This window comes from Hyperoodon ampullatus, assembly GCF_949752795.1.
Source record: "Hyperoodon ampullatus genome assembly, chromosome: 3".
Taxonomy (NCBI): domain Eukaryota; kingdom Metazoa; phylum Chordata; class Mammalia; order Artiodactyla; family Ziphiidae; genus Hyperoodon; species Hyperoodon ampullatus.
The window spans coordinates 12,592,142-12,616,572 of NC_136916.1; the positions used below are offsets into that span (position 1 = coordinate 12,592,142).

Below are 24,431 nucleotides of genomic sequence, written 5' to 3' on the forward strand. Positions count from 1 at the left end.
AGTTTTAAAAGGATTGGGCAAAAGCTATTAATGTAATTTCCCCACACAATCAGATTACCGGAGAAAAAGTATATGATATTCTGAGTTGATGCATGCAAATTCTTTGAGAAAAAATAACATCCAATCTTACGCACACACAGATGTGCACATACACACTGCTGTCCCATGAGAAGTAGGAGGAAGTTCTTTACCTTGCTAAAGAGTAAAACCTACAGCAAACAGACTTCTTGGTGAAACACAGGAAGCATTCTCTTTAAAATCAGTACAAGGTAAGGTTGCCTAATACCATTTTTTTTAGTTATTTTGGAAATTCTGGCCAGTGTAGTAGAATAAGAAAAAAGACAGCAAGAGGTGTGAGGAGTAGAATGGAAAACAACAAGACTGTTATTATTCAAAGAGGAAGCAATTGTTCACTTAGCCAATCTCCCAAAACACTAAAGACAAATTATTTAAATTAACAAGATCGCTGGATATAAGATCAACATTCTAAAATCAATTGGATTGGGCTTCCCTGGTGGCGCAGTGGTTGAGAATCTGCCTGCTAATGCAGAGGGGACACGGGTTCGAGCCCTGGTCTGGGAAGATCCCACATGCCGCGGAGCAACTGGGCCCGTGAGCCACATCTACTGAGCCTGCGCGTCTGGAGCCTGTGCTCCGCAACAAGAGAGGCTGCGATAGTGAGAGCCCCGTGCACCGCGATGAAGAGTGGCTTCCACTTGCCACAACTAGAGAAAGCCCTCGCACAGAAACAAAGACCCAACACAGCAAAAATAAATTAATTAATAAACTCCTACCCCCAACATCTTAAAAAAAAATAAAATAAAATCAATTGGATTTCTCAATCAAAAATTAGGAGAAATTATAATTTATAAAAATTTATAATTAAATAGCAAAGTTTGTAAAGGGCTCATAAATAAATCTCATAAAAATTGGTAAAAATCTCCATGGAAAATAATTATAAAACCTATTGGGACTTCCCTGGCAGTCCAGTGGTTAAGACTTCGCCTTCCAATGCAAGGGGTGCAGGTTTGATCCCTGGCTGGGCACCTAAGATCCCACATGCCTCGCGGCCAAAAAACCAAAACATAAAACAGAAGCAATATTAACAAATTCAATAAAGACTTTAAAAAAAAACTTAAGAGGATTACAAAAACTAAATAAATGGAGAGCTATAACTTAGTCACCATAGGCAAACTAGATTATCTTAGAGATAATAGTTCTCACCAAACTGATCTCTATATTCAATAAAATTCCAACCAAAATTACTACAAGGTTTTTCGTGGAATTGACAAGCTTATTTTAAAATTAATATGGGAGAACAAGAGTCAAGAATAGCTAGGAGGGCTTCCCTGGTGGCGCAGTGGTTGAGAGTCTGCCTGCCAATGCAGGAGACATGGGTTCGTGCCCCGGTCCAGGAAGATCCCACATGCTGCAGAGCGGCTGGGCCCGTGAGCCATGGCCGCTGAGCCTGCGCGTCCGGAGCCTGTGCTCCGCAACAGGAGAGGCCACAACAGTGAGAGGCCCGCGTACCGCAAAAAAAAAAAAAAAAAAAAGAATAGCTAGGAAACAAAGTGAAATAATGACATGATGGAGTAGGGAGCGATTTCTCCTGTAAGCCATTAATACAAATTTAAGGTAATTAGGACACCATGGTACTGGGCCAGGGATAGACCATTGGGAGAAAATAGAGAACCCAGGAGCAGAACCAGACATACATAAATACTCAATATATATCAGTATCACAGATCAATGTAAATAGGGTGAAATTTTCACTAAAGATGCTTGACAGTTGATTCAACAATTGCATAAAATGAAACTGGCTCCTTACCTCACGTGATACATATCCATTTTATATGGATTAAGTATTCAAATATAAAGGGAAAACAGTCTTTTAAAATTTTACAAATCATATGAGCTCCAAGTAGAAATTATTGCCTAAACAAGACACAAAATAAAGCATAAAAGGAAAGTTAAAAATTTCAACCCCACAAAAATTAAGGGCCCCTTTTCATCAGAAGACCCCCTCAAAGAAAGTTTAAAATCTAGCCACCGATTTGGTAAAGATATTCGCACCATTTATGTATTCACAAAGCTGTTTTCAGGAATACGTGAATAACTCCTTCAAATCAATAAGAAAAAAACCACCCAATAGAAAAATGGGCAAAAGTTTTTAACAGGCCCTTCACAAAAGAGGAAACTCAATGACCAATGAACATTGATTGAAAATGTGCTTGATTTCATTAATAATATAACAGTACCAAGTGTTGGTGAGAATGTGGAGTAGAGAATTCTCATGAACTGCTGGGGACTATGTATATTGTTACAAAAACTTTGGAAAACAAATTTGGGTTATCTTCTGAAGCTGATCATTCTCTTAACATATGCCCCAGAGTTCCGCTCCTAGGCATGTAACGTCACACAGAAGATCCCTAGCACATGTGCCTGGGAGAACAGGTACAGGAATATTCAAAGCCATATTATGTATAAAAGAAAAAAGTTAGAATTTCCCAAATGTTCATTGACAGCGAATGGATTAATAAATTATGCTGTACTCATACACTTGAATACTATACAGCAGCCAATATGAATGAACCGCTTCCAGTATCAACATGGGTTAATCTCCGAAACTATGGAACAAACAAGTTGAGGAAGAACACATACATTATGGTTTTTAAACAAGGTTTAAACAAGGTTTAAAAATAAGCAAAACTAAATTTGTATATTGTTTAAGGATACCAATGGGGTAAAAAGATAAGTCTATAAAAGCAACAAAAAATTATCAAGAAAATAAAAGGGAATCCCGAGCACAAAATTCAGAATAGTGGTTACCTGGTTGGGAGGGTGGTGGTCACGGGACACTTAAAATTACACAGGAGATTCAACACTGTAGCTATTGTTCTCTTCCTCAAGTCGGATGGTCATATTTTTATTATTTCTAACTAACATTTGCACTGCTTCCTTTTTTGGTATATATAAAAAAAATTTTTTTAATTGAAGCATTTAATTAATTTTTTTTCCCAGCCTCATGGCTTGTGGGAATCTTAGTTCCCCTACAAGGGATGACCCCACCCCCTGCCCCCCACAGTGGAAGCTCAGAGTCCTAACCACTAGACCCCCAGGGAATTCCCTAATTGGAGCATTTTGGAAACCCATTTTCTGCTAGAACCTAAATGCTTGATGGCAAGGTTTATGTATTATTTATTCTAAGAGTCTAGTGCAGTGCCTGGTACACAATAATGTTAATAAAATAAATACACATAAGCAAACAATTGCATGTTTTCCTATAATCTATATTATAAAGTACTTTTTTTCTGGGTGCAAATTTATTTTCTCTTCTAATATACATTCAGTATTATAATTTATATTCCTATAATAGTTTGGGCAGTGAAATGGTTTAAAATGCCACTCTTTCATTGCTTAAGGGAAGTTTACCAAAAATTCTTTTTTTTTTATCTTTGCAAATGATAACAAATGACACGGGTCTTTAATTTCACAGGTTAATAAACAGAAAGAGGACCTTGAAATGAGAAGAAAATTTGACACCATAGTCGCCAAGGTTTGCATTTAAGTTCTTTTTTTTTTTTCTTTTACTCTGTTCATTTTTTATTTGGGCATCTGGGTTGAAGAACCTATACACACCATCCCCAGGCTTTTCACTTTCCCACATCCAACTTTGAAGGAGAAAACACTTAAAAGTGAGGCAAGACGTGTGCATGGGAGACGAGGGTCTGGTGGGTGAGAGCAGTGAGGAGGGAGTGAGAGTGGAAGGTGTCACTGGCGTCCTGACCCCCGGGCTCAATGCCCTGGCCCTTCAGACCCCTGTCCCGTCGCTCCTGCCTGCGGCCCCCGACGCCTACCTCTACCTCCGTACAAATATGACACCCACCTCAAGCTACGACCTCACCCCACTCCACCAAGACCCCACCTTTCCAGGTGCTTCCAGAAAACACTGATCTCTTGGTATGTTTTTCTTAGCACACGAGCATCAGTGGGAGGAATGGAAAATTGGGCCTCACTTGCAAATGAAATCAGGCAGGAGCGGGGGTGCTGGGGGACCGGGGATGGTGGGACGGGGAGCAAGAGTAGATCCAGGCCCTTCGGGACTGCGATTCTAGCTCAGGAGAGGAGGACAAGGGAGGAAAAGAGAGGGAGGCGAATCGGAAGCATGTATAGTGAGAATAACAGAGCTGGCTCTTTTTCTGTGCCAGAGCCCCAGAGACATGAAGGAGAAAGAAACCACCTTGTCCCCGTGGCCCTCACAGCCCGGGAGTGCAGGCGCTCCGAGGCCACATTCTTCCTCCACCGTTTCATTGCTTTCTAAGGCCAAAAGAGTCAAGAGTCCAAAGAAGGCTTCAAAGGAAGAGCAGCCTACGGTAAGACTCACTCAGAGGACCACACCCCGGGACACCTTCACCTGCAAACAGTCTCAGACACCCGATTCCCCCACTCCCTCTGCGTGCATCTGGGCAGGGGGCTCTGGCTGCTCTTCCCCTCACCGATGCGTCCTCATCAGGCCCCTTACCTTACCCAGGAAGATGCCACCCTTGTCCTGAGTGTGGTGGTTTATTTGGCTTAGTCACCATGGCTCTGTGGATCTCTATTAAATTAGCAACACAGAGAAGCCACATTCCAAGCGTTTTCTAGGGTGTGTAATCTCTAACTCATGACTACCCAGTATCTATCAGAGGCTTCCTGGAGACTCCCTGAAAGATGTGCAGTTGGAAAGTCCATTTGCTCATGGACTATTCTTTTTTTTTTAATTTATTAATTTATTTATTTATTTTTGGCCGTGTTGGGTCTTCATTGCTGCACGCTGACTTTCTCTAGTTGGGGCGAGCACAGGCTACTCTTCACTGCGGTGCACGGGCTTCTCATTGCGGTGGCTTCTCTTGTTGTGGAGCACGGGCTCTAGGCGCGCGGGCTTCAGTAGTTGTAGCACATGGGCTCTAGAGTGCAGGCTCAGTAGTTGTGGCACACGGGCTTAGTTGCTCCGCGGCATGTGGGATCTTCCCGGACCAGGGCTCAAAACTGTGTCCCGTGCATTGGTGGGCAGATTCTTAACCACTGCACCACCAGGGAAGCCCTGTTCATGGACTATTCTAAATCAACCATGGACTAGCTCATGCTATCAGAGACGTACATCCATGAATTATATGCTAGTAATCTCCTTACCCCCAGATAATCAGAATTGCTTCTACTGGGCCTATGGCGGTGCCATAGGGCACATCAAGAAGTAGGTCTATGATGTTCATCTCAATGTTGGCTTATTGTGTGGACTGTGCAGAGACACTGCTCACTGCTTTACCCAATACCTCCCTTTAAAATGATCCTGGGGCAAACTTTCTTCTGAGCTTAGTTATGGGAATAGTCACATTTCTCTGAACAATCGATCTATCTTGTGGGCCCTGTGAATCGTGCAACCGGTCAAAGCTCCTTTTCCACGTTGATGTTTAGAAAGCTTAGAGGCTGATGGGTGACACGTGGCCAAGGTACAGCACTTCCTGGAAAGAGTCTGTCCACTAGCATCTTTTGGTTTCCCAGACTCTTTTGTCTTGTTTCTATGTGTCCCCGTGTTCTTCCTCCTTCTCCCCCAGGGGGCGGAATCTACCTCTCCAACACTCAGGGCAGGAGAACAGAGCAGAATCATGCTCGCTGTGTCATCCTTGCTCCAGACGGGGGCAGGAAAAGGCGTAGCCCTCTCTCGCTCACTCACCAGGCAGATGGCTCACCACTTGAACCCACCACTTTCTCTCCTTTCGGAGGAGAAAGAGGGAAGTGGAGCAGCAGGTAGAGGGAGGCCGGGGTGTTAATACTGGTGGCAGTCACTCCACTTGGAAGCAAACCCCAGGACTTGAGAAAAAGCATTCTCCTCTAAGAGCGCTTCCACTTTGCAGAGAGTTAGGAAGTATCAACAACTAGAATTTCCTGAGGAGGAGAAGGACATTTGGGGAATGTGGCACATGACTGACCAATGACTGGGTTCTAGAAGTAAGATTTTTAGAATCCAGATCTGGGAAGTATTTGGGGGGGGGCGGGGGAGGAGGCCCACAACAAAGCAAGAAAACAAAAAGGAACCCTCTGGACTGAGCATGCAGGGCTGCCTGCTGACCTGGGGTGGGGGGCCCAGCCTTACTGGGCAAGGGGCTGTAGTCCAAGCCTGGGACTTAGGGAGCCTGTGGCCGAGGCAGTGTCCTGTTCCATAAACCTCTGTCAGCTGCCTTGAAATCAGGGTATGTGCCAGGGGTCTGTGATCTGAGGCATTGTAGAGTGGGGTTGGAGACGGGGACAGGGCAACCCCTTCCCTACAGCAAACCCAGGGCCCTAACTAAATCCTAGAATTGCAGACTAGAAACTCCAAAGCCCCGAATTTACCCATCAAAATTGAGCTTCCAAAGTCCCAACGACAAGGGGCAGAAATACCACTGTTCTCCCCTACAGGAAAGACACCGTGAAGGGGAGACAAAGGCAGATAGCGTCTCTGAGAAGGTGTCATTTCAGTAGGGTTTTCTCCCTGTGTCACAGTCTCTCCTTCTGACCGTAATGACTGTTATCTAGATGTTTCCGAAGCTTAAGAGTACATTTTGTCAGCTGGGATACTCGGAAGTTAATGTGTAACAATAAGTAAAAATTGGACTGGGGGAGGGGAGAGATGACGTAAGCTGGAGTTTACATTTTCATAGGAATTGGCTCGATTTTAAAGAGAAATATATTTTTCTAGCTCACCGTTATTACTCTCATATACACTTTTGTTAATAATGATCCTATTATAATGAGCGCTCCCTTCCATCACCTCCCCATGTGGTGTATTCTTCATTGTAGATTAGCTCTCTCTATATGCACTCTGGTTATCATTTTCCTGTTTCTGTCCTTTAAATATTTAATTATATTGAGGTAGTTGGACTTCTTAAAAATTGTCTTTAAAGGGTTTTGTCATCTTGACCACGTGTAAATGACCAAAGGGAGAGCTTGCTGCAGGAACTTTTTACATCAGTCATTTACCTTATCTAATTAATCATACTTATTTTTTGAAATCTGTGTCATTCGGTGGGAACAGCACACGTGCTTCACCCAGCGGCGCACACAGTGATAAACTGAGTGTTCAACCAGTCTGAAAAGCACAATAGGAACATTGCTGTGTGATTTCTATTTATGAAAGATTTCACAACATGAAATTTGTATTTGGACAGCGTTTTTGTGTAAAGTTTATTTTTTGATAGCTGTAAAACATTTCAAATACTGAGGTTTCACAAAGCAAGGTTAACTTGGATTCCCAGGTTTCCCTCCCACAGCCCCCGCTCCAGGGTAATTAGTTAATTAAGGCTGCACCCAGTAAATGCTTCCCTGGAAAACCTCTGAGCTTCCATGGGGTCACCTGTCTGCGCTGATGGAACATATGGTGCGCGCTTAGATCCACAGAAAGCATCAGGACCCTTCCGTGTGGGAAATGGGACAGGGGACAAAGTCAGTCGTATTCCCATTCTTAAAGTTCATTCAATACAAAGCAATTTGGACATCAGAAAAAACTTATTAAAACCTCTAGAACGTTTTTCTTTAAACATTCAAGAATTGCAAGGTGAAGTACTTTTGCAATAGTTTTCCAAGTATGACCATAGTCACCCTGCAAGCTAGTAATTTTTTTTTTTTTTTTTTGCCATACTCGGGCCTCTCGCTGTTGTGGCCTCTCCCGTTGCGGAGCACAGGCTCCGGACGCACGGGCTCAGCGGCCATGGCTCATGGGCCTAGCTGCCCCGTGGCACGTGGGATCTTCCCAGACCGGGGCACGAACCCGCGTCCCCTGCATCGGCAGGCGGACTCTCAACCACTGCGCCACCAGGGAAGCCCCAAGCTAGTAATTTTTAAAAAATTATTATTACTATGGGATATGGAATTATTATGGGTGTAGAGTATTATAGGCAAGGTGGGTGAAAGGAAGATCTTTCCCATTCCTCTCCTGTACATCCCTTTTATTTGACTGAGCTGCCCGTGAAGTTGAAAATAAACTCCATCAGAGAAGAAAATCATATAACCTGTTCATTGTTTCATTGTTTCGCTATTTTTCCCCTGGGCTTGGCTTGATAAAGCAGGTAGTTCATAGTTCTGCAGAGCTGTGTGAAAAAGCCAGCGTTTTGCTCATTGCTGACCTGGCAGCCCAGGTTGGTGGAGTAATACAGAGCTAGGACAGTCCCGGACACGTGTACAGTTGTATGATCTTCCGGGACTGTCAAAGGATATTTACTGTATTTTGATAGATTATGTTGACACAAAAGAATCTTCCTTATCGTACTGGATCTTTGTTTCCTAATGGGAGTAGCTTTTTTTTTTTTTTTTTTTTTGGCTGTGCTGTGCGGCTTGCCAGGGTCACAGCGGTGAAAACACTGAGTCCTAACCACTGGACCGCCAGGGAATTCCTGAATAGGAATAACTTTAAAATGTAGAGATAATTGAAATCATACACAACAATTACTTGTTTTTTATTTTAAAATTAAATTTGTCATTTGCCGCTAAAGTGAATGCATCTTTAGATTCTGCTGTCAGAGACCAAAATTGAAAAATCTGAGGAATACCATATTTAAAATTCAACTGAAAGGTGGCATTGACTTTCTGTATTATTCTTCTCTAAGTAGTTTGATGATAAATAAGTACTTTCAGTATATTTGGGACTGAAAATATTTTAGTGAAAATAATATCCAACATTTGTTCCACAAATGAAAAATGGTTTTTGTTAAAAATCACTTGAAAGGTTTTATGCTTTGTCGTCTTCTTGTTTATTTTTGCTGGGGAAGAATAATACCATTTTACTTGTAGAGTTTGCGATATTTAGTATAATTTCATTTAAGGGCTTAAGATTGTTGTGGAAATCAGGACAAGAAGAGATTAGTATCAATTTCTATTCTTCCCTGGACACTCTGAGCCATAGGGCAGATGCTAGGTCCTGACCACATGTCGCCTTGGTGGTGACAGAGGAAACGTCATTCAGGAGCCCACAGGGCAGCCACCTGACCCCTCACTGCATGGTGTGCTTTATTCCATTTACCTGGGTTTCAGCTGTGGGTTTCTTTCCAGTTCTCCCTGGGAATTGGGGCCAGTCTTGAACACCAGGTCATTTGCCAGAGTCCTGACACTGCTGGGACTTGGGTCTCACCCCCTGAACATTTGACGTGCTGCCATCCATCCTAACTGCCATCATTGCATGTACTAGTTCTGCTGTGAATTCTATTACAAACTCACTGTCATAGAACAGCTTTAATACCGACGTTCACTGCTGTCAACCTGAGGTAGCTACACCCCACTGGATGCTGGCATTGGACTATCAGCCACCCTCTTCGGGTCCAGCTCTTCCAACTTGTCAGTTTCTCCAGCCCTGACCTCTTCAGGTTTCTCCTCAAATCCTAGGGATTAGTTTATATAAATTACAACATATTTCAATTCCCCTTTCTTTAGGAATGTATTTTCGTGGAGGGCGGTACTTAGACTTTTCTTCATATAATGCCTCAGTTGTAGTCTCCATTCGTTCATCAAAAAACTAAACTAATTAAAGGAAAGCTATTTGTTTCCCCTTATTCACCTATTACATATTACTGCTAATTTGCATTTCTGATCAACTTTAGATAACCAAGGATAGCTCACTGAATTGATTTTATGCCAGCCAAATCCAAAGAGTTCTTATGTTTTGTTAGCCTATGCAGCCTTATTAGGGAATCAGGTATACTGATTTTTAGGCTTTTAAAAAATCTTGAAGGATTTTTTAATCCTGAGGATCTCCTTCACTAATTTCTATGTGGGAGACATTCTTCTGTTGACTATATGAATATATATATATATATATCCAGAATAGAATAAGGAGTTACCTATAACCAGTGCCATGAAGTGTTATGGAGTCCAGTTAATCCAATGGCTGAAAGCATATGGTGAACCCATACTGTGTTTCATGCCACCAGAACTGATAGACATGAGCCTGAACGTCCTAGAGAGTAATTTTGGTGGTCTTTCTCTCTAGTTGAATATATGCAAGTGGATTCTGATTAAGATTCATAACATTTCTGTCTGGTTTACATTAAATAAGGCATAAGTGTATTTTAAAGGTAAATTTTATACTTAAATTAGAAAGGTTTCAATAGTTTTGGATTCTTATACAACCACTGGAATAGCCAGGAGAACATCTATTAGGAAAGCAACAAAAAAAAGATTTCAGACTGAAGCACCCAAGCAGCTGGTTGATAAGAGATCAGTAAGAAGTCATTGCAATTTGTAGGAACCCCTGGAAATCTCCCACCAAATAGCTTAGTCTTCAGCAGTAAAGATAGTGTTTAAGAGTTCTCCAGAAAGTCACTGTGCAACTCATATTTGTCCATTCATCTTGCTCAAAATGCCTTTGGATGATCTTTTCCAATGTGTCCATCAAAAGTACAGTTCTTTGGAGTTTCTAACATGTCATATTCTTCAGAAAATTATAATTTAATATAGATATTTTCATGTAACAAAAATGGATATGATTTGCCACGGCAAGATTTGCATTTGACACCTTCATTTATACCATTTTGGAGCTTTTATTTTTTTTATATATCTAAGTTTCTGTCCGGTATCATCTTCTTTCTTCCTGAAGAACTTCCTTTTGCAGGGATCATAGTGCAAGTCTGCTGGCAACAAATTCTCTCAACTTTTGCTTGTCTGAAAAAAACTTTATTTTGCCTGTATTTTTGACAGATTTTTTTTCTGAGTATGGAAGCATGGGTTGACAGTTTCTTTTCTTTAATACTTTGAAGATGTCACTCCCTTATCTTTTGTCTTGCATAGTTTCAGACAAAAAGTCTACTGTATATTTTAACTTTGTTTCTCTGTCTGTAATGTGTCTTTTACTTTGGAATGCCTTTAGAAGTTTCTCTTTCTCTTTGCTTTTCAACAGTTAGACTATAATGTGTTTTGGAGTGTTTGTTGTTCCTCTCTATTTCTTTCTGTCTGTCCTGATGGACTTTCTTGAATTTGGGGTTTGGTGTCTTTCATTAACTTCTTACCATTATTTTAATTATGTCTCTTGCCCTGTTCTCTCTCCCTTCTCCTTCTGAGATTCTGATTACACGTATGTTAGACCATTTGGTATTGTCCCCAAATTCTTGGATATTCTGATCATTGATTTTAAACGACTTTTTCCTCTTTGTGTTTCAGTTTGGGGTATTTTTGTGACCTACCTTCAAATTTACTAATTGTTTTCCTCAGCTGTATTGATTAATCAAAGAAATTAATTTCTTCATCTTTTTAAAAAATTTCTAATATTTACATTTGACTTTTTTTTTACATTTTTCAAATCTCTGCTGAAATTATCTATTTATTGTTTGCCATCTATATTGTTCACTTTTTCTCCTAGGTTCTTTAACATTTTAATTATAGTTAAAGTCCTCATCTGATAGTTCCATGGTCCATGGGTTACCTTTGAATCTGATTCTGTTGATTGCTTTGTCTCCTGACAATAGGTTCTTTTCCTTTTTGTCTGTCTCATAATTTTCTTTCTTTTTTTTTTTTTTTGCGGTACGTGGGCCTCTCAGTGTTGTGGCCTCTCCCATTGAGGAGCACAGGCTCCAGATGCGCAGGCTCAGCGGCCATGGCTCACGGGCCCAGCCACTCCGTGGCATGTGGGATCTTCCCAGACCGGGACACGAACCCGTGTCCCCTGCATCGGCAGGCGGACTCTCAACCGCTGCGTCACCAGGGAAGCCCTGTCTCATAATTTTCGATTGAATATCAGTCATCATGTGTAGAATAGTAGAGACTGAAATAAACAGTGTCCACACCTGGAAATGGCATGCCTCTTCCTGTAACAGACTGTTATTGTAAGCGGTAGAGCCAATCTAGCCAAAAGTTGAATTGAGTTTGGTTGTTGCTATGGTTCCTTTTAGTGGGCCACAACCTTGATACTCTTGTGGTGGGTGTGTGCTTAGAATGGGAATGAGGGTAACAGAGTGCTTTTCTCTGTGTGCTGCTCCACCTTTAGCTTTCAGCAGAACTATCCACCTGTGCCACCGAGTAAGTCTCTCTCTATGCTCTTATGCCTTCCTTGGTAATAGACTGCTATTGCTTGGTACTTCACAGGTGAGGGCAGAAAGAGTTCTCTGTTGTTCTAAAGCAAACTTACCCTTTGGGAAGTGCTGTGTGCCTGTGGCTCAGAGGTGGGCTCTCTCAGGATTCCCGCCCCTCCTCCCTGTGGCAGTCTACCTCCACCTTGTATCTGAAGTTGACCTTGGGCAGGAGATACCTGTTTCTTCTGCAGTAGGAACCCTCCACTTGGTATTAGTACACTAAGGCCTCCACTAAGCCCTAGTACAATTACTGACGCCTCACCCAGAAGAGGAAAAATCTTCTTTATTTGCCCCCTTGCCATACTATGCCTTCACCTATGCCCTATGAGCGAGAGGCTTTGCTGCCCTCCCCAGCAGTTCAAAGCTTTCCTTCCTAGGAAACATAGCCCTAAGAGAAGGGGATGGGGCTTGATGCCTGACACTTTTCCACTGATCACCTTCTTTGAGTCTGACTGGCCAGAGAGTTTGCTTTCCCTCTCCCAGAGACTTAAGACTTCTGCTTCTTAGGATAGAAGGTGCTTTTCTCTTAGCAGCAGCTAGTCTTCTCTTCAAGCCTGCACAATCCACGAGTCTCCTGCCCTGCTCTGCCCTCAGCTTTTCGCATGAGCATCTTGTGGGGGATGGGGACAAAAGCTGTGAGTGAGTGTGAACTCACCTTTTAACACGTGCTCCCAGCTACTTCAGACTGCTCTGCTAACCCATACTTGCTCCGCACTTCTTTGTATTTTAGCTCATTTTTCTTACCTGCTTGTGTTGCAACTGGCATGGTGCTTCTTCTACTGTGGATGAGGCTATGCATGTGTCTCCTCTCTCCTTGGAGGGGCTCACTCCTCTTTGGAATTCAGTTACGTGGTTGTGACCTCAGTTCTCAGATGAGTTCAGGAAAAGTTGTGATTTTGTAGTGTATCTAGATTTGTCTTGTTGTTAGTATGGGAGTGACATTATTTGCATCCTGTGAGGGAGCCAAATACATATTTACCATTTTCGCCACTTTATTTTTTTATAATTTATTTATTTATTTTATTTATTTTTGGCTGTGTTGGGTCTTCATTGCTGCGTATGGGCTTCTCTAGTTGTGGCAAGCGGGGGCTACTCTTCATTGCAGTGCACGGGCTTCTCATTGTGGTGGCTTCTCTAGTTGTGGAGCACGGGCTCTAGGCACATGGGCTTCAGTAGTTGTGGCACATGAGCTCAGTAGTTGTGGCTCAAGGGCTCTAGAGCGCAGGCTGAGTAGCTGTGGTGCACGGGCTTAGTTGCTCTGCATGTGGGATCTTCCCAGACCAGGGATCCAACCCGTGTCCCCTGCATCGGCAGGCGGACTCTCAACCACTGCGCCACCAGGGGAGCCCTCTTGTCTATTTTTGAAATTGAATTCTAATAATTTTGTTAGAAGAAAATTCACCAGTGATATATGGAGGTAAATGTTCTGTTTTGCCTTCTGGCTTACACAGTGATCAGTGCCTGACTGCATACAACCTCCTGGTCTATCCTCAGTGTTCTCAATTCTTAAGTCTCTTCTTTCCAGACTGTAAGCACACAGGCTGCTTCTCCTCTCTTCCTATGGTTGCATCACTCTCCCCTCCCCACCCACCACCATGCCAGCTACCACCCGCTGGCACATTACTGGTATTCAAAATTAGTTGTTTGCTTAGAAGGTAATCAGAAAAAAAAATGATAATATGGAAGTCAAGATTAATGAAATTTTAGGGACAGAAGATCATCTTTCTTCGTGAGTTAGAAACATTGTTTTGATAGAAATATATTTGATGGTTTAAAGGAGAGACTCAAGGAGGCATTAAACCCAGAAGGATCAGCCCAAGTTTCAGAAGAGAGATGTTTGTGGAAATTGGGAGAAATGAAAGAATGTGATGAGTCTTTGATTGACAAGAAAAGGAGAAAGAGGATATGATAAGGAATCTGGTGGATCATATGACAGTTAATAACCATAATTGTACTCCTGTTATTACAAACCTTGGCTGTTGATTCCAAATTTAGATTATATTTATTAAATGTTGGGTGTTTTTTTTAACATGTTTTAAGTGCTTAAACTGGGAAATAAATTAAAGGATCAAAATTTTTAAATTTCTGTTGTAAATAAAACTTATTTCTTAATTTTATAGATTTTTAGCTATAAATATATATACAAATTCAAAAAAAGAGAAATATTTATAATGAATTATGTCTAGTCACAATGTTCGATTATCTTTGTAATTATTTAATTTACATTTTCCTACTTAGGAAGTTATCTCCTTTTCTATTACCACTCATTTTCACCTCTATCTACTGTTTAGCAGTCCAGTGTTTGCACCTGTCAATGAAGTAGCCACATAAAGACCAGCACACGTATTCCAGAGAAAATGAAACGCCAGCAGCTGGCAAAACAAAATGACAGTTTAATGTGGACAGAGCCAGGATTGAATATAACGTGCTGTAGCGGGAGTTGAAAGTTCAACTCAAACTGGAGAGCAAACACTCTAGTCTACATGTGGTGCTTTTTTTTTTAATGAAAAGAGAAGCTATCTTTGTCATTGTCAGAGTATTGTCTTTGGGAGAGATTGAATAATTATTTGCTTTACAGAAGATATGGTTTAGCGTGGTTTTATCTCTAGTTATTACAGAGTTGATCATTATATGAGAGTCAGGAAAAAGGAGCCTTGAAAATTGGAACTAATTTTTACTGTATGCAAATTTAAACACAGAATCTTTTTTTCTTTTTTAAATTTTTAGTTTTATTTTATTTATTTATTATTTTTGGCCGCGTTGGGTCTTCATTGCTGTGTGCGGGCTTTCTCTAGTTGTGACGAGCGGAGGCTACTCTTCGTTGCGGTGCGTGGGCTTCTCATTGTGGTGGCTTCTCTTGTTGCGGAGCACGGGCTCTAGTCTTCCGTAGTTGTGGCACGCAGGCTCAATATTTGTGGCTCGTGGGTTCAGTAGCTGTGGCTCGCAGGCTCTAGAGCACAGGCTCAGTAGTTTTGGTACACGGGCTTAGTTGCTCCGCGACATGCAGGATCTTCCCGGACCAGTGATCGAACCTGTGTCCCCTGCATTGGCAGGCAGATTCTTAACTACTGCGCCACCAGGGAAGTCCCAGAATCTTTTTTTTTTTTAAATAAACTTTAAATTACTGATATGACTTCAGATAGAGTGAAATAAATAAATATAAATGTCTTCCTAAGTGGAAACGTATTTTGTTTTGCCAGTTTGTTTTCCTAACTTCCTGTGGATTCGTTTTTAAAATTTGGGTTAGTTTATTCCCATTAACATACGGGCAAGTGCCCTCCAAAGCTTGGGGCTCTTACTCCCATGATTTCCTTGGTCTACTGTTAACCAAGTGGCAGTGAATTCACTGTGTACTCCTCACGTCCTGGTCAGAGAGGCAGTTCAAGCAGATTGTGCTCTTTGAGAGCAAACAGGTAGAGGGAGCCCCAAAAGTGCATGCCTCCCATGACTTGGGTGACCCCTACGTGTTCGAAGCCAAGGGAGGCTAATGATAACCAAGGTTCCCGCTGTTTTGTTAAATAGGTGTTGCTAGGCCTCAGGCTTTGTTTTTGGCTAACTTCCTGCCATATGGGCCTTGGGGAGACTGAGTCACTATGCTGGTGGTTGTAGGTGGTAGGTTTCTCTAGGAAGGTGTGCAGACAACCAAGGGAACAATAATCTGGGTAGTTCTAGGACCACCAGAAAGCTCCTCAGGACTGAGGGGACTGATGGAGTAGGAGTTAGAGTTTAGTGAACTAAGGTAAGAGCAATGGGTTAGGGTCCAAGTTCAGGATTAAGTCCATGCTGAAAATTCTCCTGTCAGCCAGGGGCTAATCAGGAATTATCAGCAGGGAGTTCGTAGATCACCATATAGAACTTTACATATGTCGATGTCATAATAAAGGCAACCACAGTAAGAGCTAAACATTTGCAAATAAAAAATCAGGCATGCGAGGGAAGAGAGAAGGTGGAAGGTAATTCGAATGCTCTGAATTCTTAATCTTTATTTGTGGGGAGTCCAAACAATAAAGGCTACTGTTCATTTATAATGATAATGACGAGAGAAACTAAAACAAAACCAAACCCTTGGCTTCTGGGAAGTGAGAGTTTTATGTTCACGTATACTATCTGCAGTTTATTTTTAAAATACGTGTGTGCATTCTCTATCACTAAAAATCTAAAGTAACAGGGATGGTGAAATCAATAGGTTAGTGTATAGAAGTAAATGGTAATATGTGTGACGTGCCTGACACATAGTAGGCACTCAAAAACATAACTTTTATGGCTGTTAGTTACAAATTTTGTTACGTGGCAGCTAATGTCAGCTGGGTTCTCTCTGCCCCTTCAGATATAAGTAAAGTTGGCTCAAACCCACATTCTGTGCTTTGTGGCAGCCGAAAACGTGTCCACTTGTTTCTCCAGACGCCCATGGCATCTTCTGGTGGTTGTTGCTATGTCTGGGCTCCTTCTTACACTGAAACGAGTCCATTTCTGAGTCCCATTGCACTCTGTGTCATCCCAGCTCACACTTTGTTGAATCAGACACTGAATTCAACCCAATTCTGTGGTTACTACTAAAACCACTCACTCACAGGACACCTTTAGTTGGACGAGGTTGAAGAAGGTGAGTAACGGGGACAGTCTGCGTCACCAAGATGCCATTTCACATTGAATATTGGACATCACCCCTGGGCACTGGTCACTTGTGGCTTCACCACACACTAGCAGCTCCAGCCTTGGGGTCCTGCCTGGCCATTCTCTTCTTTTCTAACTCTTCTCAGCCCTCACTTCTGATTGCTCCAGGGAGCTCTGGGTTCCTTTTACTTTATTCTGAAGACCTGGCTCCAGACCCTGCGTGGCAGAGCCCACCCCATCAAGATGGGCAACAGATCAAAAGCTTTTGGGTCACAGAACCCACTAGAGAAGGTAGTGGTGGTAATAAGAGGCACCTTTTGCTGTCTATGTTCTGTAGAGGAATATAAGAATAGCTAATCAAGCAGGTTTTTATATTCAGTATATTTTCTCACTGCCATCTGCTCTCTGCATCATTCAAGAGGAATAGTAGTGAAAATTCATCTTAATTATCATTTAAAATAAAAGTTTATTTATTTATTATTAAATAAATGAGCAAACGAATGCATTAAAATCTAAAAAACAAAAAAGTGCAATATGTGATTTACTTAACCATTTTGAAACGCAGTGTTTTTATACCTATAACTGGGATTCATTCGATTTAATCCAAAAGATAGTTGAGAAAAATAAAATAAAAGGTTTTTTTTAAGCTTGTGACTTCACTGGGTAATAACTGCCCACTTCATTTAAAAAAAAAGTGTAATGGTAAAATTTGACCCATATATAATTACAAAGTAATGCATTTAAAAAACAAAGAGTAGGGCTTCCCTGGTGGCACAGTGGTTGGGAGTCCGCCTGCTGATGCAGGGGATGCGGGTTCGTGCCCGGTCCGGGAGGATCCCACGTGCCGTGGAGCGGCTGGGCCCGTGAGCCATGGCCGCTGGGCCTGCGCGTCCGGAGCCTGTGCTCCACAACGGGAGAGGCCGCAGCAGTGAGAGGCCCGCGTACCGCAAAAAAAAAAAAAAAAACAGTAGTGGGAAGGTTGGTTTTAATGGGATGTAATTGTCCAATTGCAAATGCAGTGTATAAACACTGAGTCTTGTAAATTAAATGAGGCAGTCAAGACCCCTATGGGACTAGGGTTGGCATATTTTTAGTCTCATTTGCCTTTCTCTAAGCTGCAGAAAAACCACATCTTTATGCATTGACTAGAAATGTTATATTTGCCCTGGTTTATTTTCTTTCCAGGTTAGACATGGAATACCTGCTGCAATGCGTGGAGAAAAAGCGAGACTATCAGTGGCTAAGGTATAATAATGACTAATATGACCCTTACTATTAACTTAAATATTGTTTATATTGATGCTGACTGTCCTTAGAGAGGAGCAATGACTTTGAAAGCTACACCAAGAATCAGTCGAATGAAGAGACAGAGGACCTGATTGCCTCTCTAGTATGATTCTGGGGTACATCCCTGCCACACCCAAAGAAATCTCATTCTTGGCATGCCTACAATTCCACTGTTACAGATTCATTCCTTTGCCAAAACTTTGTCCCCTTGTAAAGTAGAAACAATACTGAGAAATGGCATACAGTTCTAATGTGATTGAGTTGGTCAGATCCTTTCCTGAGAACAGTTTTGATAGAAAGAGGAAATAGAGTAACTGGGGGCAGCTGCTGCTATGATGAAGAGATTTAGAAAAAGTGATACCTGGTAGGGGGGAGGGGTGATGAAGATAAATTTTGGTTACTTGGTAATATTGTCTCACACTGGCTGCTTTGAAGTGAATCATTTACAGGAAATGGAGGCATGGGATCTTAAATTCTTCCAGTTTATGGGAATTTGCAAGTAAATGTAACTCATTGTTGCGTCAAATTTTTGATGATAGTTAGAATATGCATGCTATTTAATAGAAATAAACTTTCAGATTTACGGGGAAACAGGGTATAATTAACTTTGTGATGTATTTTCTATTGAAAGATTGAAGAAGAGAAACGTGGTTTGGAAGAGCAAATAGAAATGTTAAAGGCTAAGTTAGAGAAAGAGAAAAAGAAGTCGGAGAGGTACTGGTAATAGTAATTCATAATTGTTCATTTGCAGCTAATACGATATTTAACCACCTATAAATTTATTACAGGGTTAAGAAGGAATCAGATCAGATCAACAAAAACTGGGAAAAGAAATTCTTAATTCTCAGGAACAGGTATAGTGTGGTGATATATACAAATTCTATTTGTAAAAATGCGACTAATCGTCTTTTAAGGAAATTGGGAGCCTTGCATTTTTCTGTATATATTAACTAATATGAAATGCCCCCACATACCTCTTTCAAAAGATGCAAAATAACTGACCTAAAAAAGAAGAGTAGTCAAAGTTAAAAACAAAAACAACAAAAAAAGAGTAGTCACAGTCACTTCAAAGAAAAACTAATTCAAAACTCTGTTTTATTCCTGATCTCAGTGTTTCAAATTTAAATCATAGACAGGATGGACAGACTCTCTTTTTTTTTTTTTTTAGATTTTTTTTTATTAGTTTCTGCTTTATAACAAAGTGAATCAGTCATACATATACATCTGTTCCCACATCCCTTCCCTCTTGCGTCTCCCTCCCTCCCACCCTCCCTATCCCACCCCTCCAGGCGGTCACAAAGCACCGAGCTGATCTCCCTGTGCTATGCGGCTGCTTCCCACTATCTATCTACCTTACATTTGGAACTGTATATATGTCCATGCCTCTCTTTCGCTTTGTCACAGCTTACCCTTCCCCCTCCCCATATCCTCAAGTCCATTCTCACGTAGGTCTGTGTCTTTATTCCTGTTTTACCCCTAGGTTCTTCATGACTGTTTTTTTTCTTAAATTCCATATATATGTGTTAGCATACGGTATTTGTCTTTCTCTATCTGACTTACTTCACTCTGTATGACAGACTCTAGGTCTATCCACCTCATTACAAATAGCTCAGTTTCGTTTCTTTTTATGGCTGAGTAATATTCCATTGTATATATGTGCCACATCTTCTTTATCCATTCATCCGATGATGGAAACTTAGGTTCTTTCCATCTCCGGGCTATTGTGAATAGAGCTGCAATGAACATTTTGGTACATGTCTCTTTTTGAATTATGGTTTTCTCAGGGTATATGCCTAGTAGTGGAATTGCTGGGTCATATGGTAGTTCTATTTTTAGTTTTTTAAGGAACCTCCATACTGTTCTTCATAGTGGCTGTACCAATTCACATTCCCACCAGCAGTGCAAGAGTGTTCCCTTTTCTCCACACCCTCTCCAGCATTTATTGTTTCTAGATTTCTTGATGATGGCCATTCTGACTGGTGTGAGATGATATCTCATTGTAGTTTTGATTTGCATTTCTCTAATGATTAATGATGTTGAGCATTCTTTCATGTGTTTGTTGGCAGTCTGTATATCTTCTTTGGAGAAATGCCTATTTAAGTCTTCTGCCCATTTTTGGATTGGGTTGTTTGTTTTTTTGCTATTGAGCTGCATGAGCTGCTTATAAATTTTGGAGATTAATCCTTTGTCAGTTGCTTCATTTGCAAATATTTTCTCCCATTCTGAGGGTTGTCTTTTGGTCTTGTTTATGGTTTCCTTTGCTGTGCAAAAGCTTTGAAGTTTCATTAGGTCCCATTTGTTAATCTTTGTTTTTATTTCCATTTCTCTAGGAGGTGGGTCCAAAAGGATCTTGCTGTGATTTATGTCATAGAGTGTTCTGCCTATGTTTTCCTCTAAGAGTTTGATAGTTTCTGGCCTTACATTTAGGTCTTTAATCCATTTTGAGCTTATTTTTGTGTATGATGTTAGGGAATGATCTAATCTCATACTTTGACATGTCCCTGTCCAGTTTTCCTAGCACCACTTATTGAAGAGGCTGTCCTTTCTCCACTGTACATTCCTGCCTCCTTTATCAAAGACAAGTTGACCATATGTGCGTGGGTTTATCTCTGGGCTTTCTATCCTGTTCCATTGATCTATCTTTCTGTTTTTGTGCCAGTACCACACTGTCTTGATTACTGTAGCTTTGTAGTATAGTCTGAAGTCAGGGAGCCTGATTTCTCCAGCTCCGTTTCTCGTTCTCAAGATTGCTTTGGCTATTCGGGGTCTTTTGTTTTTCCAAACAAATTTTGAAATTTTTTGTTCTACTTCTGTGAAAAATGCCAGTGGTAGTTTGAGAGGGATTGCATTGAATCTGTAGATTGCTTTGGGTAGTAGAGTCATTTTCACAATATTGATTCTTCCAATCCAGGAGCATGGTATATCTCTCCATCTATTTGTATCATCTTTAATTTCTTTCATCAGTGTCTTATAATTTTCTGCATACAGGTCTTTTGTCTCCTTAGGTAGGTTTATTCCTAGATATTTTATTCTTTTTGTTGCAATGGTAAATGGGAGTGTTTTCTTGATTTCACTTTCAGATTTTTCATCATTAGTGTACAGGAATGCCAGAGATTTCTGTGCATTAAATTTGTATCCTGCTACTTTACCAAATTCATTGCTTAGGTCTAGTAGTTTTCTGGTAGCATCTTTAGGATTCTGTATGTATAGTATCATGTCATCTGCAAACAGTGACAGCTTTACTTCTTCTTTTCCAATTTGGATTCCTTTTATTTCCTTTTCTTCTCTGATTGCTGTGGCTAAAACTTCCAAAACTAAGTTGAATAAGAGTGGTGAGAGTGGGCAGCCTTGTCTTGTTCCTGATCTTAGTGGAAATGGTTTCAGTTTTTCACCATTGAGGACGATGTTGGCTGTGGGTTTTTCATATATGGCCTTTATTATGTTGAGGAAAGTTCCCTCTGTGCCTACTTTCTGCAGGGTTTTTATCATAAATGGGTGTTGAATTTTGTCAAAAGCTTTCTCTGCATCTATGGAGATGATCATATGGTTTTTCTCCTTCAATTTGTTAATATGGTGTATCACATTGATTGATTTGCATATATTGAAGAATCCTTGCATTCCTGGAATAAACCCCACTTGATCATGGTGTATGATCCTTTTAATGTGCTGTTGGATTCTGTTTGCTAGTATTTTGTTGAGGATTTTTGCATCTATGTTCATCAGTGATATTGGCCTGTAGTTTTCTTTCTTTGTGTCATCCTTGCCTGGTTTTGGTATCAAGGTGATGGTTGCCTCGTAGAATGAGTTTGGGAGTGCTCCTCCCTCTGCTATATTTTGGAAGAGTTTGAGAAGGATAGGTGTTAGCTCTTCTCTAAATGTTGGATAGAATTCGCCTGTGAAGCCATCTGATCCTGGGCTTTTGTTTGTTGGAAGATTTTTAATCACAGTTTCAGTTTCAGTGCTTGTGATTGGTCTATTCATATTTTCTATTTCTTCCTGATTCAGTCTTGGCAGGTTGTGCATTTCTAAGAATTTGTCCATTTCTTCCAGGTTGTCCATTTTATTGGCATAGAGTTGCTTGTAGTAATCTCTCATGATCTTTTGTATTTCTGCAGTGTGAGTTGTTACTTCTCCTTTTTCATTTCTAATTCTATTGATTTGAGTCTTCTCCCTTTTTTTCTTGATGAGTCTGGCTAATGGTTTATCAATTTTTTTTGTGTTCTCAAAGAACCAGCTTTTAGTTTTATTGATCTTTGCTATCGTTTCCTTCATTTCTTTTTCATTTATTTCTGATCTGATCTTTATGATTTCTTTCCTTCTGCTAACTTTGGGGGTTTTTTGTTCTTCTTTCTCTAACTGCTTTAGGTGCAGGGTCAGGTTGTTTACTCGAGATGTTTCCTGTTTCTTAAGGTGGGATTGTATTGCTATAAACTTCCCCCTTAGAACTGCTTTTGCTGCGTCCCATAGGTTTTGGGTCGTCGTGTCTCCATTGTCATTTGTTTCTAGGTATTTTTTAATTTCCTCTTTGATTTCTTCAGTGATCACTTCGTTATTGATTAGCGTATTGTTTAGCCTCCGTGTGTTTGTATTTTTTACAGATCTTTTCCTGTAATTGATGTCTAGTCGCATAGCATTGTGGTCGGAAAAGATACTTGGTACAATTTCAATTTTCTTAAATTTACCAAGGCTTGATTTGTGACCCAAGATATGATCTATCCTGGAGAATGTTCCATGAGCACTTGAGAAAAATGTGTATTCTGTTGTTTTTGGATGGAATGTCCTATAAATAGTTAAGTCCATCTTGTTTAATGTATCATTTAAAGCTTGTGTTTCCTTATTTATTTTCATTTTGGATGATCTGTCCATTGGTGAAAGTGGGGTGTTAAAGTCCCCTACTATGAGTGTGTTACTGTCGATTTCCCCTTTTATGGCTGTTAGTATTTGCCTTATGTATTGAGGTGCTCCTATGTTGGGTGCATAAATATTTACCATTGTTATATCTTCTTCTTGGATCGATCCCTTGATCATTATGTAGTGTCCTTCTTTGTCTCTTCTAATAGTCTTTATTTTAAAGTCTATTTTGTCTGATATAAGAATTGCTACTCCAGCTTTCTTTTGATTTCCATTTGCATGGAATATCTTTTTCCATCCCCTTACTTTCAATCTGTATGTGTCTCTAGGTCTGAAGTGGGTCTCTTGTAGACAGCATATATATGGGTCTTGTTTTTGTATCCATTCAGCCACTCTGTGTCTTTTGGTGGGAGCATTTAGTCCATTTACATTTAAGGTAATTATTGATATGTATGTTCCTATTCCCATTTCCTTAATTGTTTTGGGTTCGTTATTGTAGGTATTTTCCTTCTGTTGTGTTTCTTACCTAGAGAAGTTCCTTTAGCATTTGTTGTAAAGCTGGTTTGGTGGTGCTGAACTCTCTCAGCTTTTGCTTGTCTGTAAAGGTTTTAATTTCGCCATCAAATCTGAATGAGATCCTTGCTGGGTAGAGTAATCGTGGTTGAAGGTTTCTCTCCTTCATCACTTTAATTATGTCCTGCCACTCCCTTCTGGCTTGTAGAGTTTCTGCTGAGAGATCAGCTGTTAACCTGATGGGGATTCCCTTGTGTGTTATTTGTTGTTTTTCCCTTGCTGCTTTTAATATGATTTCTTTGTGTTTAATTTTTGACAGTTTGATTAATATGTGTCTTGGCGTATTTCTCCTTGGATTTATTCTGTATGGGACTCTCTGTGCCTCCTGGACTTGATTAACTATTTCCTTTCCCATATTAGGGAAGTTTTCAACTATAATCTCTTCAAATATTTTCTCAGTCCCTTTCTTTTTCTCTTCTTCTTCTGGAACCCCTATAATTCGAATGTTGGTGCGTTTAATGTTGTCCCAGAGGTCTCTGAGACTGTCCTCTGTTCTTTTCATTCTTTTTTCTTTATTTTTCTCTGCAGCAGTTATTTCCACTATTTTATCTTCCATGTCACTTATCCGGTCTTCTGCCTCAGTTATTCTGCTATTGATCCCATCTAGAGTATTTTTCATTTCATTTATTGTGTTTTTAATCGATGCTTGATTCATCTTTAGTTCTTCTAGGTCCTTAACTGTTAACTGTTTCTTGCATTTTGTCTATTCTATTTCCAAGATTTTGGATCTTGGAAATAGAATCTTGGATCATCTTTACTATCATTATTCTGAATTCTTTTTCAGGTAGACTGCCTATTACCTCTTCATTTGTTAGGTCTGGTAGGTTTTTATCTTGCTCCTTCACCTGCTGTGTGTTTTTCTGTCTTCTCATTTTGCTTATGTTACTGTGTTTGGGGTCTCCTTTTTGCAGGCTGCAGATTCGTAGTTACCGTTGTTTTTGGTGTCGGACAGACTCTCTTGATACCTGGTTTAATTGGGCCTACACAGTCATCTTCCTCCGTAGGGCTATTAAAACATTTCCGTTCATTTGCACA

The 24,431-nt window shown here is 40.6% G+C and overlaps 1 protein-coding gene across 1 annotated transcript in view; it reads left to right on the forward strand.

Annotated features, from left to right (window-relative positions):
* LOC307049470 (uncharacterized protein C10orf67, mitochondrial) overlaps positions 1–24,431 on the forward strand; it is a gene marked incomplete at its 5' end in the record, with an annotated part of 113,038 nt that overhangs the window by 64,489 nt on the left and 24,118 nt on the right. Inside the window, 5 exons of the mRNA XM_079699049.1 lie at positions 3,497–3,556; positions 4,209–4,373; positions 17,871–17,930; positions 18,604–18,686; positions 18,761–18,826. Of these exons, the coding sequence (XP_079555175.1) occupies positions 3,497–3,556; positions 4,209–4,373; positions 17,871–17,930; positions 18,604–18,686; positions 18,761–18,826 (434 nt within the window). The remainder of the gene's footprint in view (positions 1–3,496; positions 3,557–4,208; positions 4,374–17,870; positions 17,931–18,603; positions 18,687–18,760; positions 18,827–24,431) is intronic.